This window comes from Plutella xylostella, chromosome 8 (assembly GCF_932276165.1).
Source record: "Plutella xylostella chromosome 8, ilPluXylo3.1, whole genome shotgun sequence".
In the NCBI taxonomy this organism is placed as follows: Eukaryota; Metazoa; Arthropoda; class Insecta; order Lepidoptera; family Plutellidae; genus Plutella; species Plutella xylostella.
In genome coordinates, this window is record NC_063988.1 from 283,234 (window position 1) to 303,551 (window position 20,318).

General features: G+C 45.0%; 1 protein-coding gene across 7 annotated transcripts in view; it reads left to right on the top strand.

Annotated features, from left to right (window-relative positions):
* The window catches only part of LOC105393750 (microtubule-associated protein futsch), a 64,205-nt gene that overhangs the window by 20,747 nt on the left and 23,140 nt on the right, over positions 1-20,318 (top strand). For 6 of the 7 annotated variants that reach the window (XM_048622638.1, XM_048622640.1, XM_048622644.1 and 3 more), the window contains exons 4-12: positions 513-620; positions 1,069-7,277; positions 7,355-8,387; positions 10,479-10,696; positions 11,126-11,468; positions 12,061-12,153; positions 12,839-13,023; positions 13,399-13,504; positions 13,954-14,072. In XM_048622638.1, coding sequence (XP_048478595.1) covers positions 513-620; positions 1,069-7,277; positions 7,355-8,387; positions 10,479-10,696; positions 11,126-11,468; positions 12,061-12,153; positions 12,839-13,023; positions 13,399-13,504; positions 13,954-14,072 — 8,414 coding nt within the window. The remainder of the gene's footprint in view (positions 1-512; positions 621-1,068; positions 7,278-7,354; positions 8,388-10,478; positions 10,697-11,125; positions 11,469-12,060; positions 12,154-12,838; positions 13,024-13,398; positions 13,505-13,953; positions 14,073-20,318) is intronic. The other variant, XM_048622641.1, reaches the window with a different exon arrangement.

The window sequence follows — 20,318 nt, forward strand, 5'->3', positions numbered from 1 at the left end:
CGAGCCGCCGCGCGGGAAGGGTAATGCATAATGCACCTTGCCATCGCGCCGTAGGGCTCACACTGCAGTGCAGCACGGCGCAAACCTCGTGGAGACAGCTGCAGGAATCACTTTGCAAAAGGCTGCAAAGATTTCCCGAGTGATTCTGAATACTACTACCTATACTATTTTACTTGGTCAAGTTTCGAAGTATGTTAAACGCTGTTTCTTTTAGGTATATTAGCCACACAGTTTGTAGACTAAGTACCCCACCTTTATTAATGTGTGTAAATATGTATTTCCATAATTATCTATTGTCATATACAGCACCACAGTGGCACCGTTTATCTAGATTCCTATCTTATGTATCTCATCCCAACTTATTATTCCATTATCCCGTTACGATACCTCCTGAAACCTAGTGACCTATAATTAAGCTTTCTTTCCTTGTTAGCACCCATTGACTCTGGCTTCTTTAAATCTCTCAAGACAGTATAATTATGTATATTTATGTATACGTATACAAACCTCAGGCCCGGCCGTCCACCACGGCAGTTCATTCGCGGACCAGAGCTTCGCGTCACTGAAGAGCAAGGAGGTGCGCGACGCCGCCTCCCCGCCCCACGACTACCTGCGACAAGGTTCCAACCGACCCACCTGCGCTACCGTAACACTACTAATAGGCTTCGTAACTGCAACCTTGGCATACTGGCCCGTGTGGAAGAAGGATGAGGTTGTTGAATCTGCTTCTGTATGGTTCGGTATTCTAAGGTTTAAAGCGTACTAATCGGTTATGATTGTAACGGTTTTTTGGTGGTTATCGTAGAATGAACTGAGGAAGCTTCTTATTTATTAAAGACTGTAGTATTCAAATTTGTTGTATGCTGGATCTCGGGATGTTTAGACACAAGCTGGAAACTGGCGGGCGGACAGCGAGGTATAACGGGTGTGGACGTGGACGCGGCTAACACTCGTCTAAACATCCAGAGATACATCTTTTTCCGTCTAGTAACCACCAAAAACCTTCTGCAATCTACAGTCATAAAACCTCGCTTTTATGCGTTATTAATATTATGTTTTCTTCAACAGACCTGAAAGAGCTCTCTAACGCTGGCTGGAACGTGGAGTCGGAGAACAAGACAAGTGACGACGGACACACGAAGATCCGATCGGTCCACGCGGACATCGAGGGGAAGTACGAGGTGGAGGGGGGGCGGGGGAGGTTCGCGGCCGCCGAGCAGCAGACCGAGGCTGTCAGCGACTACACAGAGGGCGCCACCAGCGTGCAGCGCCGCCGCGCCGCCGCCGCCGCCGCCTCCAATGAAGAGGTCGTCAGACAGACGGATGACGGGACGCATTTTTCATCCCATAAGTCTTCATCAACTTCTTCCAAGTTCGAAGAAGTCTCGTCGACCACACGCGAAGTGCCATACCCCGCTGAAGACTACAGTACGCGTCAAGAAGCTCGAAGCATTGACAACGCTGAGTTTGAATCCCGTCAAAGTGAGATTAAACAAAACAGCTCTAAAGTTGAAAGAAACGTTAAGCAGTCAGAGAAGATTGTGAGTTCAAGTGACAAGCAAGTCTTCTTGGAGGGCGAGCTGGTGTCGAAGAAGGTGGAGTACCCCGAGGAGAACCTGAAGGTGGTGACGGAGACGCGGCTGCTGCCCGACGGCTCCCGGGTCACTTCTACACGCCGCGAGTACCGCGCGCCCGCCCACCACCAGCAGACCAGCCAGACTAGGGCGGAGAACAAATACTCTACTAGCGAGAGGAGGTCCGATGTGAGGGAATCGTCGAAGGTCGTAAAGGAGTCTAGTGATCATAGCTCCCGTGACGTGAAGGAGACTCGAAAAGTTGATGAGTATCAAGACACAACTGATTTCGCAAAATCTAACAAACGTGTTGAAAAGTCTGATGTGTCTAACAGCAAGCATATTGATGAGGTTTCTACTAAGAACGTGGACTACCACAATGCGAAGAACACTGACTACTCGACTACACGTGACGAAAGCTCGACTGTACGCACTGACCGTCGCCACGACACAGAGCAGACGCGTCGTAGTCAGTCGAATACCCGCGACGACAACCAAGACATTAAACAAACACGCTACATCCAAGACGAAACCACTAATCGCCAGGACAAGAACGTCGAAGAGGTTTTTGAGAAGAAGACCGTATCCGACCTGTACCAGACGACATACCAAGCTGACTACCAGAAGAAAGTGAGCAACGACTGGAGTCCGTCGCAGCAGGCGTGGGCCAGCAGCCTGCGGGGGGACGCGCCCAGCCGCGGGGGCTCCCCGAGCAAGGACCGCTACTCCAGCCACTCCACCATCACCGAGTCCAGTAAATACGACAGTAGGGCCACCAGCCGCTCCAGCATCAGCCCCGACAAGAGCTACCGGCAGCGGCCGAGTGCGAGCCCGGAGAAGACGAGCTTCAAGCCGAGTGCGTGGCCTGACAGGAGGTCGTCCCGGCCGCCGTCCGTGCCACGAGACGTGAGACCCAGCGCCAGCCCGGACAGACGAACCCCGAGTCGTCCCAGCACTGACCGCAACATGTCGCCCGCCAAGTCCACGGACACGTCGCCGCCCCGGTCCAGCCCCAGCCCGGACAGGAGACCCGCCCCCCACCAGCCCGCTGACACGCCGCGGGCTAGTGCCAGCCCCGACAGGAAGCCGGGCTACATGCGCCCCACGGCAGCCAGCGCGCCCAGAGACACGTCTCCCACTAAACCGAGCAAACCGGCGCAGAGCCCTGAACGAAAGCCTTACGAGATGAGGTCCACAGTGTCCAAGGCCCAGGAGGACCATTACAAGTTCGTGGACGAGGAGACGAAGACGTTTGTGCGCACTGACTCGAAGCGCTCGGACATCTACCGCGGCACCTCGTCCAGCCCCGACCGCTACTCCACTCCCCGCGAGAGCCCGCCCCCGCGCGCGCCCCCCCGTGACGTCACCGACCACTGCCGCTCCCTTTCCCCCTCCCTCACCCCCACACTCAAGACCTCCCGCTCCCCCTCCCCGCCCAAGGGACCCGTCACCTTCGAAGACACAACCATCAAAACTCGCACCGAGAAAACAGATAAAATTACGTCTCAAACTAATGTCACAAGTCAGTACGATAAATCTGAAGATTTCAAACGCACGTCGGTTGAAAGAACTGTTCCAAGTTCTCCTAAAAAGTCGACTCCGGTGAGGGAGTCTTCGCCTACTAAGTACGGCACGTATGACAAGAAACGTCGCTCTGAGGACATTGAAGAGTATTCCTCAACTACAGAAACTAAATCCGATACACTGACGCGACGCAATAACACCGTGAGGAAAGAAAACTCCGAACCGATCACTCCAACTAAGAAATCTCCAAGAGAGAGCGTGTCTCCCGTCAAATCTCCTGCGAAAGATAAATACAGACACACCACTGACTTCATCTCCACCGAGAGAACTGTTGAAGATATCAACAAGAGGAAAGAGCATCCGCGACAGCTGGTGACGCCATCTACCAGCCCCACCAGGAAACCGAAGACAGTAGAGAAAGCGCCATCTAGCGGACTAAGCTCCCCGACGACGTCCGTTAGCGACTTCACGTACTTCAGCTCTTCACACAACAACACCATTGTCACAGACCTCGATGACCATTTCTTCACGGAAACAGAGAAATCCGAGACTAGCTCGGTCGTCACCAAACGACCGGAGACTCTGGACTTCAAGCGCTCCCCGTCACCAACTAAAATACCGTGCAGGTCGCCTTCTCCTGACAAGAAGTCGCCTGTTAAAGAAGCCATGCCACGAAAGAGCTCTCTAAAGAAGAAACCCTCATTTGATACCTTGTCACCATCTGAAAAGCCTCCTTCTACCTTCAAAGTGTCTCCATCCGTTGAAACTGCAGATTTTCCTGAACACAAAGTGGTTAAAAAAGATCGCCCGGACAAACCTGAGGACAAAGTGAAGCCGCCGTTCGAACGTCGCGAGACGTACGAGGAGCGATGCCGCAAGATCTTGGGCATGATGGAGGACGAAAAGAAGCTAACTAAAACAGATAAAACGACCACCAAGGTGTTCTCAAATGAGCCGGAGTCCAACATCAGCTCCCCGAGCATCTCCCCGTGCCGCAGCCCCGCCCGGGGGGACTCCCCGATCGCTGCATACACCGACAGTGACATCAACACTAAGAAAGTTTCAGATTTCATCAAGAAAGAGACAGAAGAGACTGTTAAGACTTCGCGTCGTGACAACTCTTCAATAGAGAGGAAATCCAAAACCCCGACTCGTGAGTCCTCGCCCACCAAACTCAAGGATATTATCGACATCAAAACGACTGTCAAAGATGACGTCACCATCAAATCTGAAGATAAAAGTACTCATAACGTTAAAACTGAAACTGTTGATTCAAATACTTTTGATAGAAAGGTCACCAGGTCATCGCCCTCACCTTCTCGCAAAGCTCCCGAAGCTCCTAAAGATACAACCGTAACTACTGAAAAAACAAACAAAGTCACTTCTACAACTACAGACCAGAAGTCTACATACTCTCGTCAATCCCCTGGCACACCCTCTTCCAGATCGGTATCTCCCACTAAGAAACAAGAAACCCGCAAATCTAGGACTCCATCTCCTACCAAGAGAGTTACTAAAGTGGAGGAAACAGTCGAGTTTATAACCTCGGAGCAACAAAAAGAGGCTTTAGACAGGGTTGAGAGGTGCTTGAAGAGACTGTCACCAGCAAGAGACATGCGTAGCCGCTCCTCTAGCAGGGAAAAGAGTCCGGGGAAAACTACTACCAGTCTGCAAGACCTCGATATTGTATCTACAGTCATAGTCGAGGAGAATGTCAGCACTACAGATAAACTATTGTTCAAGGAGGAAGAAGAGACTGTTAATGAGGTGAAGGAAATTAAGCCCAAAGAAATCCAGGCACCTAAGGCTGTTGGCAAACCACAGTCAAGGAATACCTCTCCAGTGAAGAAACAAATTCCTAGCCCTAAAACTCCCGAATCGCCAACTAAATCTAGAAGCATGTCGCCCAGGAAACCTATATCTCCTGTAGAGAGACCTTCCTCGCCACAAGTGCCTAAGGTCAATGGCACTACAAAGACAAGAGAACCTATAAGTAGAAGACCAGTCACTGTGAGTTCTCCAACAAAAACTGAGAAACCCAGCATTCCTAGCGATGTCAAGAAGTCTGGAATTCCTAAACAAAATAGTTTGACTTCAAAAACTACCACAAAATCTACAGTGTCAAATAAAACTCAAACTAATGTGACCAAATCGTCGCCGAAAACACCAGAGTCTCCTGAGGCTAAACGAGAGATTCCTAAAGGTAACAAAGAAAATGTCAGTCCCAAGAAGGAAGATATGAAATTCACTAGAACACCTAGTGACAACACAATTAAAACCAAAAAACCTTCACCACAGCGCACTAAATCTAAACCAGAAATCCAAGTCACTGATTTGTCTTCAAAGTACAAACAAAACGTTCAAAGCAAGACGCAAAAAACCACAAAAGAAACTAACAGTTTCGCCAGCAAACCGAAGTCCGCTACAGCGTTGAACACTCAAGTCGACGAGAATGATGTGATAGTGAACGACGTGGAGCACGCCAAGTCTTCGCGCGAGAACTCGCCTGACCGCATCTGTCCTACTCCTGTCCAGGATGACATAGGTACCCCGCGCTACCCCGACGAGGTCAGTGAACCCGACGACGAGTTCCGCCGCCGCACGCACCACACCATCCACGAGACTGAGTCCCTAGTCGACGACATCATCGAGATATCAGAGGAAGAGGAACTCTTCACCAAGAAGGTTGACAAGATAACGCAATCCGATGAGTGTCTGTTGAGTGTTAACGACAAGGTCTCCAAGTTTACCAGCAAAATTGAAAATGTCACAAAGCCTAAAGAGAGCACTGCCACTTTCAAAGATACAGAGAGGCGCGTGCACTCGGACTTTGATGAAAACTTGAAGTCGGATGAATGTCTGCTGTCAGTTTCCCAGAAGGTTTCCAAGTTTGCAACATCAAGAGCTGACACTAGAAGTCCGTCTCGTAACATTGTTGATGAGTACGATAATCAGACCACATACACGGATGATTATTCCAAGCGCAGTGTGAACGACAAAGCACATTTCTTTGTAGAGTCAGCGGAAAATGTGACTGCTCCTAAAACTAAACCTGCTCAGAAGGTGGAGCGGCCAGACCTGACTGATGTGGATGACTCACTCCGCACCGACGACTGCCTGCTCAGTGTCTCTGATAAAGTTAACAAATTCGTCAAAACAGCTGAACAGTTCTTGAGTGAGACCACAGAAATAGAAGACAAAGAGAGAAGGATTCGGGAGCAACACGAAAAGATCATGAGAGCCATGGAATTTTCTGATGACGAAACTGATAAGAATCCGATAGATAAACCTGAAAAACCGCGCGAACCTTCCGAGGAGATCGGATCTTTCGCAAAGACAACTACGTCGTCACAGGCTAAAACAAAGGAGTACGCCAGCCCTAACTTGAAGCCAACAGAACGTCCTCCGGTCGTCAAGATCACCACCCTGCGCAGCAGCGAGGCCGTCAAGAAGGCTAAGGCCATGTTCGAGAACATCGCCACCACACAGAAGACCACAGAATCAACCACAAAGTCCACCAAGTTGACGGACATCGGAGTCATCAAGAAGTCTCCTAAAACTGACTCCACAACTGTTCTCCATCCGTCTTTAGAGAATGTGTTAGACACTGATGATGATGCGGAAGTGGACAGCCCCCTGGTGAACGGCAAGGGAGATCACACAGTGGTTACCTCGAGCCGTCCTCAGGCGAGCCGAGTAGAGGACCGGCCTCGCCCCAGCCCCGCGCGCCTCGCCCCGCGCACCCCCGACCAGCCCCGCACCAAGTCTCCCGCCAGGCACTACTCCGACACACACAAGCTCGGAGTAGCCCCTCCAGACACTGTCAGGAACAAGTCCCCCATGCGGACCAGCACGGAGACAACCAAAGCTCTCCCGAAGCAGCCAGCCGACGTGCCTAAACCCAAGGAGGTGGTGGAGAAGCCGGGCTACCTGCGGGCCACGACCACCAGCCAGTTGAAGGAGGAGACAAGAGAACAGGTGGAGCTGGTGAGCACGCGGCGCGGCAGCGGCAAGTTCGGCGTGGAGCTGCGAAGGACTAGTGCGGACCGCGGGGACCGCCGGGGCAGCGCGGACCGCCGGGGCAGCGCGGACGGCAGCCCCGCCGCCGAGCGCCACCGCAGCGACCAGCACCAGCCCTGCATCGAGGACATCTTCGACGTGCCGCTCCTCGAGCAGATGGTCAGTACCTGCGCGATCCTTCTCCTCGCATCCGTAGCTATAACTATCCTCCTCGCTTACTAAATGTTCCGTTTCAGCTGGAGAAGGTGGCGGGCTACGAGCAGCGGCGCCGGGTGCGCGCGCAGCTGCGCCTGGCGCGGCGGGGGCCGGCGGGGGACGCGGGGGGGCGGGGGGCGCCGCGCCACGCCTCGCCCGACCGCAAGCCGCAGCGAGTGACGTCACCGGACCGCAAGCCGCAGAGAGTGACGTCACCAGACCGCGTGAACAAGGAGTCGCCCAAGACGCTCCTCAACGGCTTCACCAAGGAACCAGCCACGAAGGAACCGCTCCCGGACAAGCGGCAACGAACACGCAGTCCCGAGAAGAAGCCCGCGTCCAAGCCCCGCAGCCCGGTCCGCCATCCCAGCCCCGAGAAGAAGACCAGAACCACCTCGCCCAGCAAGGTAGCCAGTCCGAAACCGAAGACAAACAGGTTCAACGAATACGCCTCCGCTTACATGAAGAAAGTCGGTCTGAACGAGGCTGACAAAAAGGCAGAAACTAAAACTACTAAAACTGAAGCGCTCGACATAGAAAAGACGCAGCTAATCGCGAGTGATACTAAAGTGACTGAAACACACAAGTCGGAAACTAAGAAGGAGTCGTCAACAATATCTAAGAGCTACACGTCTCGCACGTCGTCTAAAGACTTGATCCAAGCGGTGCAGGTGAACGGCAAGCGCAGCCTCTCGCCGCAGCCGGCCGCCCCCGCCCCCGCCAGCCCCACAGACCGCGTGTACCGGCGCTCCCCGAGCCCCGACTTCAAGCGCCGCGACGCCAAGCCCAAAGAAACCCTCATTAAAACCATCGTGGAAGACAAGAAGTCCGACGAGAAACCCTCCTGGATGATCAACAGGAACTTGAAGAAGGCGAGCGCGGAGAGCCGCAGCGTCAGTAAGAAGACGGTGACGGAGGAGCGGAAGGCGCGGGGGGGCAGCCCGGCGCGCGGGGGCGCGGGGGCCGGGGCGCTCGACGTCATCACGTCCAGCTACGGGATTGGTCCGCTGGGTGACGATGGACGGCCGCTGTTCGGCATCAAGGCGCTGAGGAATGGCGCCTCCAACTATCAAGGTAAGAGATATTATCTAAGTTATTAGGTATTTAAGGGTTAATTAGAAGTATAACATAGGAAGCTAAAATACCTACATTTTCAGTCGACAGTGGCACGTATATTCTTAATATGTAGGTATGTAAACTGTTTAATTTACATAAACATTACTCACCTTTACATTGACAATTGAAAATAATTGAAATTGTATTCTTATTTGTTATGGGCTTCGAATTACATGATTCATGAAAGTGATAAGACAATGTCGTAAAATTAGAGATGAACTGTTTAGTGATTGTGATAAGGTAATCTTACAAGCGCATTTCCACGAAACCGTTGATATTTTTATAATACTGAAGTACCTAGGTAGTTTAACTCCACGAAATTTAATATTGTGAACTTATCAAGACGATTGAATATCACAATAACACGATACGAGCAGCGATTACACCCAGTAGAGCAGGCACGCCGTCTGCAAACACAGATGGCTTCACGTTACATACACAACAAAACAATCACTTACCACGTACCACCGAAACTCACCTCTACACTTGTGGCAGTAAGAGCGAGGCACAAGTTACAGTAAATAAGTAGTAATTAGTTAAAGCTAGTGGTGGACAGCTGAGTCACCGCCTCGTGAAGTGGAAGGAAAGTGGAGATTCGAGTTTGCGTCGCGCGGACTGCGAAAGTGCAGTCGCGATATTAAAAGTTGCAGGTAATGTTGGCCATTATGTAAATATTAAGTAATGAAATCTGGGTAAATAATAAGCGCATAATGATCGTTTGTATTGCTGCAAAAGTTAAGAAATATTTAAGTAAAAGTAAGATCTTGCAAATAGCATACTAGGTAACTAAGTTAGGTCTCATTCAAATCTACCGTTTATGCTCTAGAAAACATAAAATATTTAAAGCTACTGCAGTTTATGAAATCATTATAAAAAGTAGCAAGATCCTTTTCACAATGGCCACGTTTCAGCATCGCTTTTCATTTCGTCGGATAGCGCACCCGCCCCGCTACTGGAGAAAGGCTGCGGTATCGGACATCACAGCGATCAGTAGCACGCGGGCCACATGAAGTGTAGGCTGGTTGTTGTTGTGTGTAGCTATAGCTCATTCAGTATACGATCGTAAGTGGACAATCGTTCGTGGGTCATTTCGTGAATTAAATTGTGTTACCGATTTATAGGATTGTGTCGCCGCGCGTGTGATTGAAGTGTAGTGTAAGTGATTTAGATAGGTATTCATTTGTTGTCATGAATTGTACAATTTTAATTAAGTAACTTATAGTTACCGTGTTAATATAGCTAAAGAATGCTATCTCTTACATTCCTTAGGAAGCCAATTTTCAGGAAATTATCAGGCTAAACATGTAGTTATTCTACCACACCAGTAGGACTCTTTATAATATTATCATGTTGTTTGTATTGTACACAGGAACCAATTGTATAATGTTTCATCTGATAACGTAAACAATTGAAACTTGAATTGCACTTACTTCTTACAAGCGTGAAGTGTGTTATTATGAATTATGTTATTCGTATGACATAACGAGTGCGTTAATGCACTGGCGCTGACGTACTTACGTCTTCAACTATGGGCTACGAGGTACCTTATGTTTATGTTAAACAAAAAATAACAATACAATTAGTTCAGTGGAGCGTTCGTTTACGTGCATCGACTGTTTATTTACACAATAGGCTGCGCCCAGTTATTCGAAGCCTATGAGCACAGTTTGTAGCTTTGTATTCGATGCTTTAGGATTTTAAATTCGTTCCCAATTTATATCTGCTATTTAAAAGGCCCCATAACTTTTGCAAATATATTATGGCAAAATAAAACCATAGAAAAAACGGTCAGAGCTGGTTTCTGTTTACGATCTAAAGTCCTTATTTACACGCTTTAAAGAATGTGTGCCAAAGTTAATGTGGTAGTGATATAATTAGGAGAGATATAGGTAGATAGAGTTAATCTCTTGCTTATCGATACTTCTCCAGCACATCGTAAGAAACTAACAAATAGCCAGCTTTCTTTCTGTATACGGTCATACCTTTTCAGCTTACCGACTTTGCACACACTCATTAAAACAAAATCATAACTCTACCCTCCCCCCACAGTCAAAGGCACGGTGGTCCGCTCAGAGTACCACAGCCGCAACGGCGCGCCCCCGCAGGGCTCGGTCTCCGTGACGGCGTACTCCAGCGACCCGGCGCAGCTCGAGCGGCTGCTGGCGAGCCAGGGCGAGCGGCCCAGCCGCCTGCACGGGCTCGCTGCCATCACGACTACGAAGAGGTTCGGGGGAAACACGGGCACGAGTATTAGGGAGGCGCATAGTGTGAGTGGCTACATCTTTATAAAGAATATTCAAGTATAATTATATTTAATTTTAAGTAAGTATATGCTTTATCCTGTGTTCTATACAGTAGGCCGAAAGGGGGTCATTCTGAACAACACTATGATTTGACTTTTGTAAATTTTATAATAAAAATGTACCTACTCCTAATACCTTAGTACCCTTACTACATTATCATAATATGACCTTTTCAAACGAACCTTACATTTAATTACAATGGTAATGGTACTCAGCTGTTTACAGCTACAGTTTGATATTGCCAATTTGTCATTCATAAACATCCTTTTACTGCCATAACTACTAACTCCCTTACTGGCAACAGTCACAATACTATTGACAAACTCGCATAGTTTACCGCAAAACTGTCCATCCATTTCTGTTTCAATAACATTAGGTACCTTTGATCAACAGAAGGAGGACCGCGCGGCCATAGAGCAGTTTACTCACCACGACAGAAAGGTCTCCGACACGCGCATAGAAGACATCACCGATAGATACGACACCACCACCTACGCAGAGGACCGTAAAGAAGACAGAAGAATAGCCGAAGAAACACGCGTTCAAGAACTAACAGCTTCTACTGAGAAGAAAGTGGATAAAAGAGTGAAAGAGGAGAGGAGTCAGGAGAGAGAGGAGAGATATAGCAAGAAGGTGAAGGAGGAAGAGAGAGGCAAGATGGAGCGCCGTGAAGATCGTAAGACGGTGCGACAGAGCTCCGTCAAATCGCTCACGGAGAAGTTTATCAAGAATGCAAGTGAGTATACTTGAGCTTAATTATTAAAGTGGCTTTTGAGAGGCAGTATAGTTGAAGAGTTAACTTTCAGTATTTAACAACTGGACATAAATTATAGAAGTTTACGAGTTACATGTCTTGATTATGCCATATTTTAGGAATATTGACGTGACTTTCTAGACAATGCAATAAAAGGCCGCCAGTAGCTATTCTATAGAACTTCAGCAATAGGCAATATTTCCGTTATTGCTACAAAAGAAAAGTGAAACTTGTGGTTTTCACGCTGACTTTAATATTGCTTTGTGCGGTCACAAAAGATGTAGCTATCCGGCTTTTAAGGAATGCGTTTAAACCAAAATAGTTGGCTGAAGATTTAGTGTTTGAATTTTGTCCGAAATATGGCAATAAACCTCCTATAAAATATCAGAATCCTAGAGTCAATATTATCCCAGTAAGGATATAATGATTTCAAGTGAGTTGTCAGTCAAGTGCATTCTGCTGCTGCTGAAGTCCAGGTTACATTCAGAAGTTCTTTTCTCCATTTCCTTATATACTTTTAGTCTTATTATGTTATACATAATGTGTATATCTAACAGCCGTATGTAATGTGCAGATGATACACCCCGGAGCGAGCGCGCCGCGTACCCCAAGGCGGGGCTGATCCTGCGCACCTCCACGCTGAAGGACAGCGTCACTAGCGACCCAGGTACCACGTCATTACATACTGCCTTCACTAGGACTACAGGGAAGGACCCACGAGGTTTACAGAGTAGCATTATCCTCCTCCACCCAAAGGTTGCCTGGAAGATAGCTTTTAGCGATAAAGCCGCCTATTGCGTTGTTTCCACTGTATTATAAATTGTTATTTGTGTCCTGTTTAGTAAATAAAGTTAGTAAGTATTCTATTCTATTATTATGAGTGACAGTTCTCTTGCCAGATCAATATCTTAGATCATTTATGATCTAACGCCAATAGGTATATCCGACAATCTAAGCAATTTTAGTTAAAGGATCAACTCCGAAGTCGTAGTTTTATTATTTTGTTATGAGAAGGTATACGCGATGTCAGGAGTATTGATCTCGGGTCGTTCATTAGTACATTACCACCCTGTAGAATGTAGTCCATGTCTTGCTTCAAGTTTAGCCTCGTTATTACAATCATAGTTACCATAGTGTAACATATAACACCAGCCGCATGCAACATCGCTCATTTTGTTTGCTGATAGTCGGAAAGAGTCGATTACATTATAATTCCGCGTTAGATTTGAGCTGCGTGCAAGACACGCACATATACAAGTTATGTCATCAATATTCTCATGCATGTCTACGCTAATGCCGATAACGTAATATATTTACTAAATAAATGTAACTATATTCTTATTGTTTCGTAGAAGTGACGCGCACAGACAGTTCGAACAGCCTGGCCTCCTCGGACGGCGACACGGCCGTCACTCCCCGCGCGCACGGCGACACGGTCTCCTCCTCACTCAGAACACAGTCCACACAGAACGCGGGGACTAAGACTACTACGAGCAGTAGGACTACGCATGTCACCGTGGAGACGCAGGGGAACCAGGTTGTGTACCTAACTCCTTATTGTGGAGATATAAGTGTAAAGATAGCCTATATAGCCAATATTTAAATCTTCTGAGTATTTAATTACCCGAGTCATCTTATATAGTAGAACGGCTGATTGATTTAGGCATGTCAACTCAATACTGAATCAATTTCATCAGCATTCCCAATTTTCCAACTTTAATTATCTTATTTACAGGTTCTATAACATGTTCTATAATATGTTCAACACGTATACCTAAGTACCTTTATTTCCGTCAAGCATTATCTGAGTTCTTAATATTTTATCACCGTATAAGTGTGTTTTTTTTATCAAAATCTATCCATAGTTCCCAATATACCATGTTTTTGATTAAAGTATATTTCTGTCTACTAGACGGCGTCATCCAAGCGCTCGTCGTCTGGCCGCTCGTTCCTGGACAGCAACGCGAAGGTGTCTGGAGTACAGGATATACTCAGCCGCATGAGGAATGCTGATATCGGTAAGCGGACCATTAAATATACACTCGCGAGCTATGAATAATTTCCAGAGACAATAGCAACAAATTCCTCCGCAAAAGATTAGGTTCAATGTTGTATTGAGTGTCATTATATTCCATTTCACGGGGAAAGTCAGATGTCTTTCTCCATGAAACAAGGTATAATGGGGAAAGGAGCTTCTAGCTCTTATGAAGCCACAGGGAGAAGCTTGTTTCTTGCAACCCTTTCTGGGAAGGACAAGAGTACCCGAGCGTGGCCCACTCCAGTAAACCTATAATACATGTCCCCCTACTCTCAGTTCAGCCAGCATAGCTGCAACTTGCCCTTGCACCCCTGAGCTATGATAAGCGTGTTACCCATAAATAAATTCTTCTTCTCCCTCGTGCATAGGGTAATATTACCCCAGTGCTATGCTAAGGATGATGTTCATAAAGTGTTCCCCCTGGTGCAGTGATCGAGCCGGGCGACTCGGCGTCGGACGCGGAGGCGCGCGCGCTGCTCAACAAGTTCCTGGGCGCCTCCGTGCTCATGGGCGGCATGCAGGGCTACATGCAGGGGCACCAGCACCAGGTACGTACCAGCACATGCAGGCAGGCAGACATACAGCTAGGTCTGTGACCACGGATTACACATTGTACTAAACAAGGTACTTATAGTCAAAAATTGAGAGGACTAACTGTTCATGTGCCAATCGCGTGTGTGGTGTGGATGAACCGTTTCAGACTCGTATCTATTTCTATAGGTAGCAGGCCCTACCCAGGTACGCAGTGGTGTGCAGAACCGACACGATACACTATGAGATGAGAGAGCAGAGGTGGAGGGAGGTGAAGTCGTGATGATGATGGTTGAGCCTAGAACCGGATATATCAATAACTAATAAAAAAAATATATCTGGGTATTAATTTATTACATCGATCTTTTTAGCGCAATTTGCGTGATCATCATTTACTCGCCAGATAGTGATGACAGTCTACAATAAAACAAAAAGCACTCAACGAGATATAAATTATGCAATGTTTAAGTTAAAAGTGCTCACTTCAATACTTTCACTCTAAACAGTAATAAGTACTTAGTCATTATTTGTTTTTAGGCAAGCACAGATTAGACAACAGCGCACAATCAAAAGAACACAAAACATAAACACTGCGCAATAATACATAATCAACGGACCGCGGCAAACACTTTCTAAAGCCCTACAGTGAGTAGTTACCTCCCATTGCACACTTACGCGGCACTTGTCAATGGTTGAATAATTATAATTCCCGTTTCATTCACGACACTCGTAGATAAGCTGCTTATAAACAAGCTGTCAGTCAAAAATAGCGACCGGTAGCCACTCACACTAGTGTTGTGTGTGTTATTTTGGCCCGGTGATGTGTGGGACAGGCTATGGCAGTCGCCGCGCCGCTGGCTAACATTCAACATCGATATTCAAGAGCTTTATCCGAAATATCAAGTGTTTTCTTGGAAGTAAACAAAAGAGTGAGCTTGATATTGTTTCTCGGATTTGAAACAATACACAAATTGAAAGAGTTATAATAACGTTAGGTCCCATGCGCAATACAAAGATAGTTAGGTTAGGTTAGGTTAGGTTAGGTTAGGTAGCCGTAGGTAGGTATGACTCTTTCAAAATGAAATTTATTTCTGAAAGTAATTTATCGCGCTTGTGTAAGTCACAGTCACCTTGTCTCACAGTTAATTGACGTTTTAAATCAAATAACTCGCAACAAACACTGTGGTATATAATAAATTATTATATTTTCGTTGCTTTTGTTCAACATTATTGTCTATTTTATTTAGATGCCTAATTAATTTGCACCCGAATGAAGGATACATTTATTAATAGGGAATCATAGAACCTAGACATCCGACCTAGAATCTAGACACATCTTCTACCATGTTTCATGTCACTTCTCTTATATGAGATACAATTTAACAAATCCAATTTTTTTTCTATGAAAAAATTAAATGTCTGAAATGTCAATAAAACTATTGAAAACTTCCTGCATCTCGATGCTTAAAACCACATAACGATAACAAGACTATAAGAAGCTCTTATGTAAGTGCAGTAGAATAAACGAGCCGCTATTCTATATAAATAAACTACTTATGTGTGTAAACCGGCGCCCGCACCGCTATGTAATACATAATAGTACATAACACACGTGCTAGAGCTACTTCCAAGTGTCTGTCCCGTAGTGGCCGCCCCCACTTCCTCTATGTGAGAGAAAAACAGACCGTTAGCGGTAACGCAGCGGAAAATTAGATCAAGTTTACAGTAACGTTCCCGGGTAGTTGTTACACTTGACGCTGGAAGCGAGTGCATGATGAATTAATGATTGAAATATAACTGGAGGCGTGTTTTTTTTCTAGTTTTATAGGAGCAAAGCTGTTTGAATGGGAGAGACCTGTGTTTCTAGGAGCCTTTTAAAATGCCAAAGCTTAAACAATCTTTCATTTATCATCTTCTCATCCATGCGCAGACATTGCTGGATATAGATCTCTCCCAAGAGAGCCACAGTAGTCTGTCCTCGGCATTCCTCATCCATCCACTACCTGTCACAGGTCTGTAGCCCGACGAAGTCTAACTCAAAACGCAATATTTTTAGAGAAAATTTCGCAGTATCTGAGAGTAAACTAACGTAAAATGTGTTTGTATCTTACGCACGATTCTAAATCTAAATTTACGAATTGAAAGTACCCACGGAATCTCACAATAACCTGTCGATATGTGTATTGCGGACCTGCCAATAGCCGATCCCGATACCTGCGCGCGCGCAGACGCGACCCAGTTCCACAGTTTACGTTACTGATATAGGGAATATACTCGTACGGGTTATTCATACTTGTGCCAAATTGCGTTACCAATATTAGCCAACTAGTGACGAGTGCTGAAAGTTAGTGATGGCAGCCACTGAAATACCTTTTAACCCTATTAGTTTAATATAACAAGAGACTTACAAATTTGTTTTGATAGGATAGGCTGTTTTTTGATATACAAGATATTCCTCTTAGTCCCATAGTCCATCCTTACAATCAAATGATTGCAAAATCTTAATGAAATGAGACCCCTGCGGCGAAAATAACTAAGATAAGAAGCTTATAAGATAAGAGTTACCAATAACCATGAAATTCATGAAACAGAGCTTTCAAAAAGACTTAACATAAAATAGTTTTATCAATATCCAAATGAGCGTCACGATGCTTTGCTTTAGATACACGTCTCCTTTTGCAAATTAGAGATTTTTCTCCGCCGAACGAGGTAAACAATGAAAGCTTCAGGGGCTCCCCGGCGCGCTATTGCCGTTTAAAGCCACCGCGGCGCGCGGAAAGCGACGAAAATCACGCACAAAAATAACATCTCGACATTTCACCCTGCGCCGGCGCAGAGCGGCCTAACTCCTTGCGATACCCACGGGAATTTGAACCTTTTTGACTCGGATTAGTTGAGGAGTAGGGGCGGGGTTGCTGTGCGCTGGTGGCGGCTATATCTGGGCGGCTGACGTCAAGCCGCGGCGCGCAGTCGCTCGACACCGTCGCTGGAGTGCGGAGCGCTCAAATTCAAATTAAATAATAAATAAAGAAATGATTTAGACGAAACATTCAGAAAATAATTCCGTTAGTGACGTAGCAAGTGACGTTCAGGATTGCACGCCGTTGCGTTTTTAGGTGAGTGGGATTTAATAATAATTTTATTTAAATTAATCGTATGTACTTATATTTTTCATGATTTCAGTCGTCTTGAAAAGATTATCTAGCTTGCAAGTTTTTAATTTAATCGCCACTTCGGCATTTAAGAGGTTCAAGAAACGGGTGTTTGTTCATAATTCAACAACATCAATTCAGTGTTCGTACCTTTTTTATTTAATTGATAATTTAATCTGTACTTAGGGCAGTGGGTGTCTGTATTTCAATAACTACGTCGTATTAGCAATAAAACTCCTCATTTGATACTTGTCCACTGACACAGACCTTCCTGAAAGAGCCTCGACCTGTGTCAAGACGTGCTAGCGGAATAAAACGCTACGTTTGTGGTATCGGTTACCTGCTGCGAATTTTTTCCTTAGTATTATATCTACAGATATCGGTACAAAAGTTGAAAAAAGCTACGGGTTCAAATGCTAGGTACTACGGATTCTCGTACATTCGTAATGAATTCGTTGTATGTTACATTGCCTAGTCGTGTGAAGTCGTGTCATTTTACTAGCTCGTGGCCCGGTGACCTACCTGCGCCGCCACCTGCCCGGCTGACATTGTCCATCCGTCATCACCTCCTCACTCCGCAGACTCATCACTCATCACCCGTCGCGTCAGGGTGACAGTGAGCTCGGGCGAATTGCGACGCGTTTTCTATTCATCATCGTGATGAATATAATTATTTATTTATTTATGTGTAAAATTTTTATGATGGTCTGATCATTTGGAAGTTTAATGAGTCTATCGGTAGTTAACTATAGTTAGGCTATTCCTACCCTATATTCACATCAAGTAACTAATATGACAAATTTAATATATTTTTGTATAAATGACCACGTTAGGCTATTTATTGCTTTAAATTTAACTGACGAAAACGTTTTTTTCATATACTCCATGGAAGGAAGCTACAATATTCAATATGAATAGTGCCGAAACACAATCAGTACAATTATTAACTACCTAAATAAAATTAAGAAAAACCTCCCAGATTCATTCCAGACGTAGAGTACTACATTCAAAGCCCCTTTTCTACTGTTTACTTCCATTAATCGAATATTTGGCCTAAATTGGTCCTGACAATTTAGGCCAAAGTTCTGGTAGTAAAGCCTGTAACTGAACCATGGTCGACCTTCGCCGTCCACCTTCACATGAGGATGAAAGAATTCCAGCGTCCCGCGGCGCCGCCGGAGTTGTGAAACCACCGCGCACTGCCAACTAGTTATTATTATTGTTCCATTCTTCGCATATTTGTGAACGCCTGAAGCTTTCAGCTCGACACACAAGCTCACCATGATGATGAAAAAATATTTCTTTGGGCACTGAAAAATATACCTAGTAAGAATTATAAATAATTTCAGAATTTTCATGAGAAATTTACGGCTAAACATTGTTTATCTTAAACTTAAGCTTAAGCTTGCTTAGTGTGGGGCCACTATAATTAATTTCAGTTATAAACATAAAATTTTGTAAAATTGTAAGGGCAAGGTGTATCTTAAAAGATACGGTAATTATAATTATGTTTTTGTGTTATATGGATAATAAATCATTTAAATTTTTTGAATTTTGAATCTAATCCGGTAATATCGAACCCATATTTTTCAGCTGCGCCCACTGACATAAACGGAGATATACGAGTACCTATCTATTCAGTTTTCAGGTCTTCCTGAAGTTGTTAACAGCCCCTGAAGAGTATTCCTATAACAGTCCGAGAAAGATAGGTTAATTTAGTTTTTTTAAGCACTCATTATCTATTAGATTATGGTTAATATGAATGATTGAAACAAATTACCAGCCTATAATGGGACTCCTGTTTAGCAAATGGCGTGCTTTCTATCCAATGCTGAATCAATCTTCATTATCTGTAATCTTACTTGTAAAAAGTTATCATGTTACTCACGTACGAAAATTGGTACGCTTTCTAACTTCTCCTACATTAAATTTTCATATAAGAACATACAGAATCAGCACCAGGAATAAACGACTATCCTTATTGAAGTTGCTTATACAGAATATTTAAATATTTTATCCAGTAAAGTATCTTTAAATATTTTATTAAAGTAAATTCAAGTTCACCGACTCATTTTTGATTGGATACTTATGAATGTAACAGGTTGCAACATAAAAGTGATTCCATTAAAACGTACACAGTGTTACGGCACGTTCTATCTAATTGTTGCTTACTATAATTTCCATAAACAACATACACTGGCATTAACAAGGTGGTATAACCTCCTGACGCCCAGCCGTTATTTTATTTTTTAGGACTATCTGCCCACGGTCCTCACACAAGGACTATTGCGTTTACCTAGCTTACTGCCCAGAAACTTAAACGTGAATAAATGTCGCAAAAATTATTATATAGTGTTCCTAGTAGTATGTACGGTTAATGCATTAAAAAAGGAACCAGTTTCAATAGGTTTAAATTCGAAAATCATTAGTCCTCATGTGAGGACCGTGGGCAGTTAAAAAAAGTTTAATTTATTGGTAGGAAATATATTTATAAGGTTATTTGTTAGAAATAACAAAACTTATGAAATAAGAACCACTTAGGAACACATTTAACACTTTAAATCAGTCTCACATAAGTTTAGAACTTATATTTATTCTAGATAAACTCTTACACTTATCAACTATTATAATTATTGGCAGTGGCGGATTAAGAGCATCGGAGGCCCTAAGCACAAAGGCTGTGTAGGCCCCTAATTTAGAACAATTTGTTCCTTGACAAAGAGTGACAGTTCAATAGCTAAAACGACCTATAACTTTTCTATAAAAAAAGGATGTAAAACATTAAAAAAAAAATTGCTTGCCTTGAAGGCCTACGACACGCGCAAGTATCACCACCGTTACAACTGCGCAGGTAGGCCGAGCTAGGTTTCACACGGCACAGTTAAGATGGTCGAAGAGTTAAGTACGCACAAGCCTAATTTTTGTCAAAATCGTTGGCGTAGAATCTGGAAACAAGGTTTCCCAATGAGGAACTATTTCTTCTACTGGTAGGGCAAAACACCCAGTAACTGACCATGTGCCAGTAACTGACCACCTTCCTCTTCAACTCCAATAAATAAGAAATATAGCCAAGCAGGGCCATCTAGTAAATATCCAGTCTATTTCGTGGTT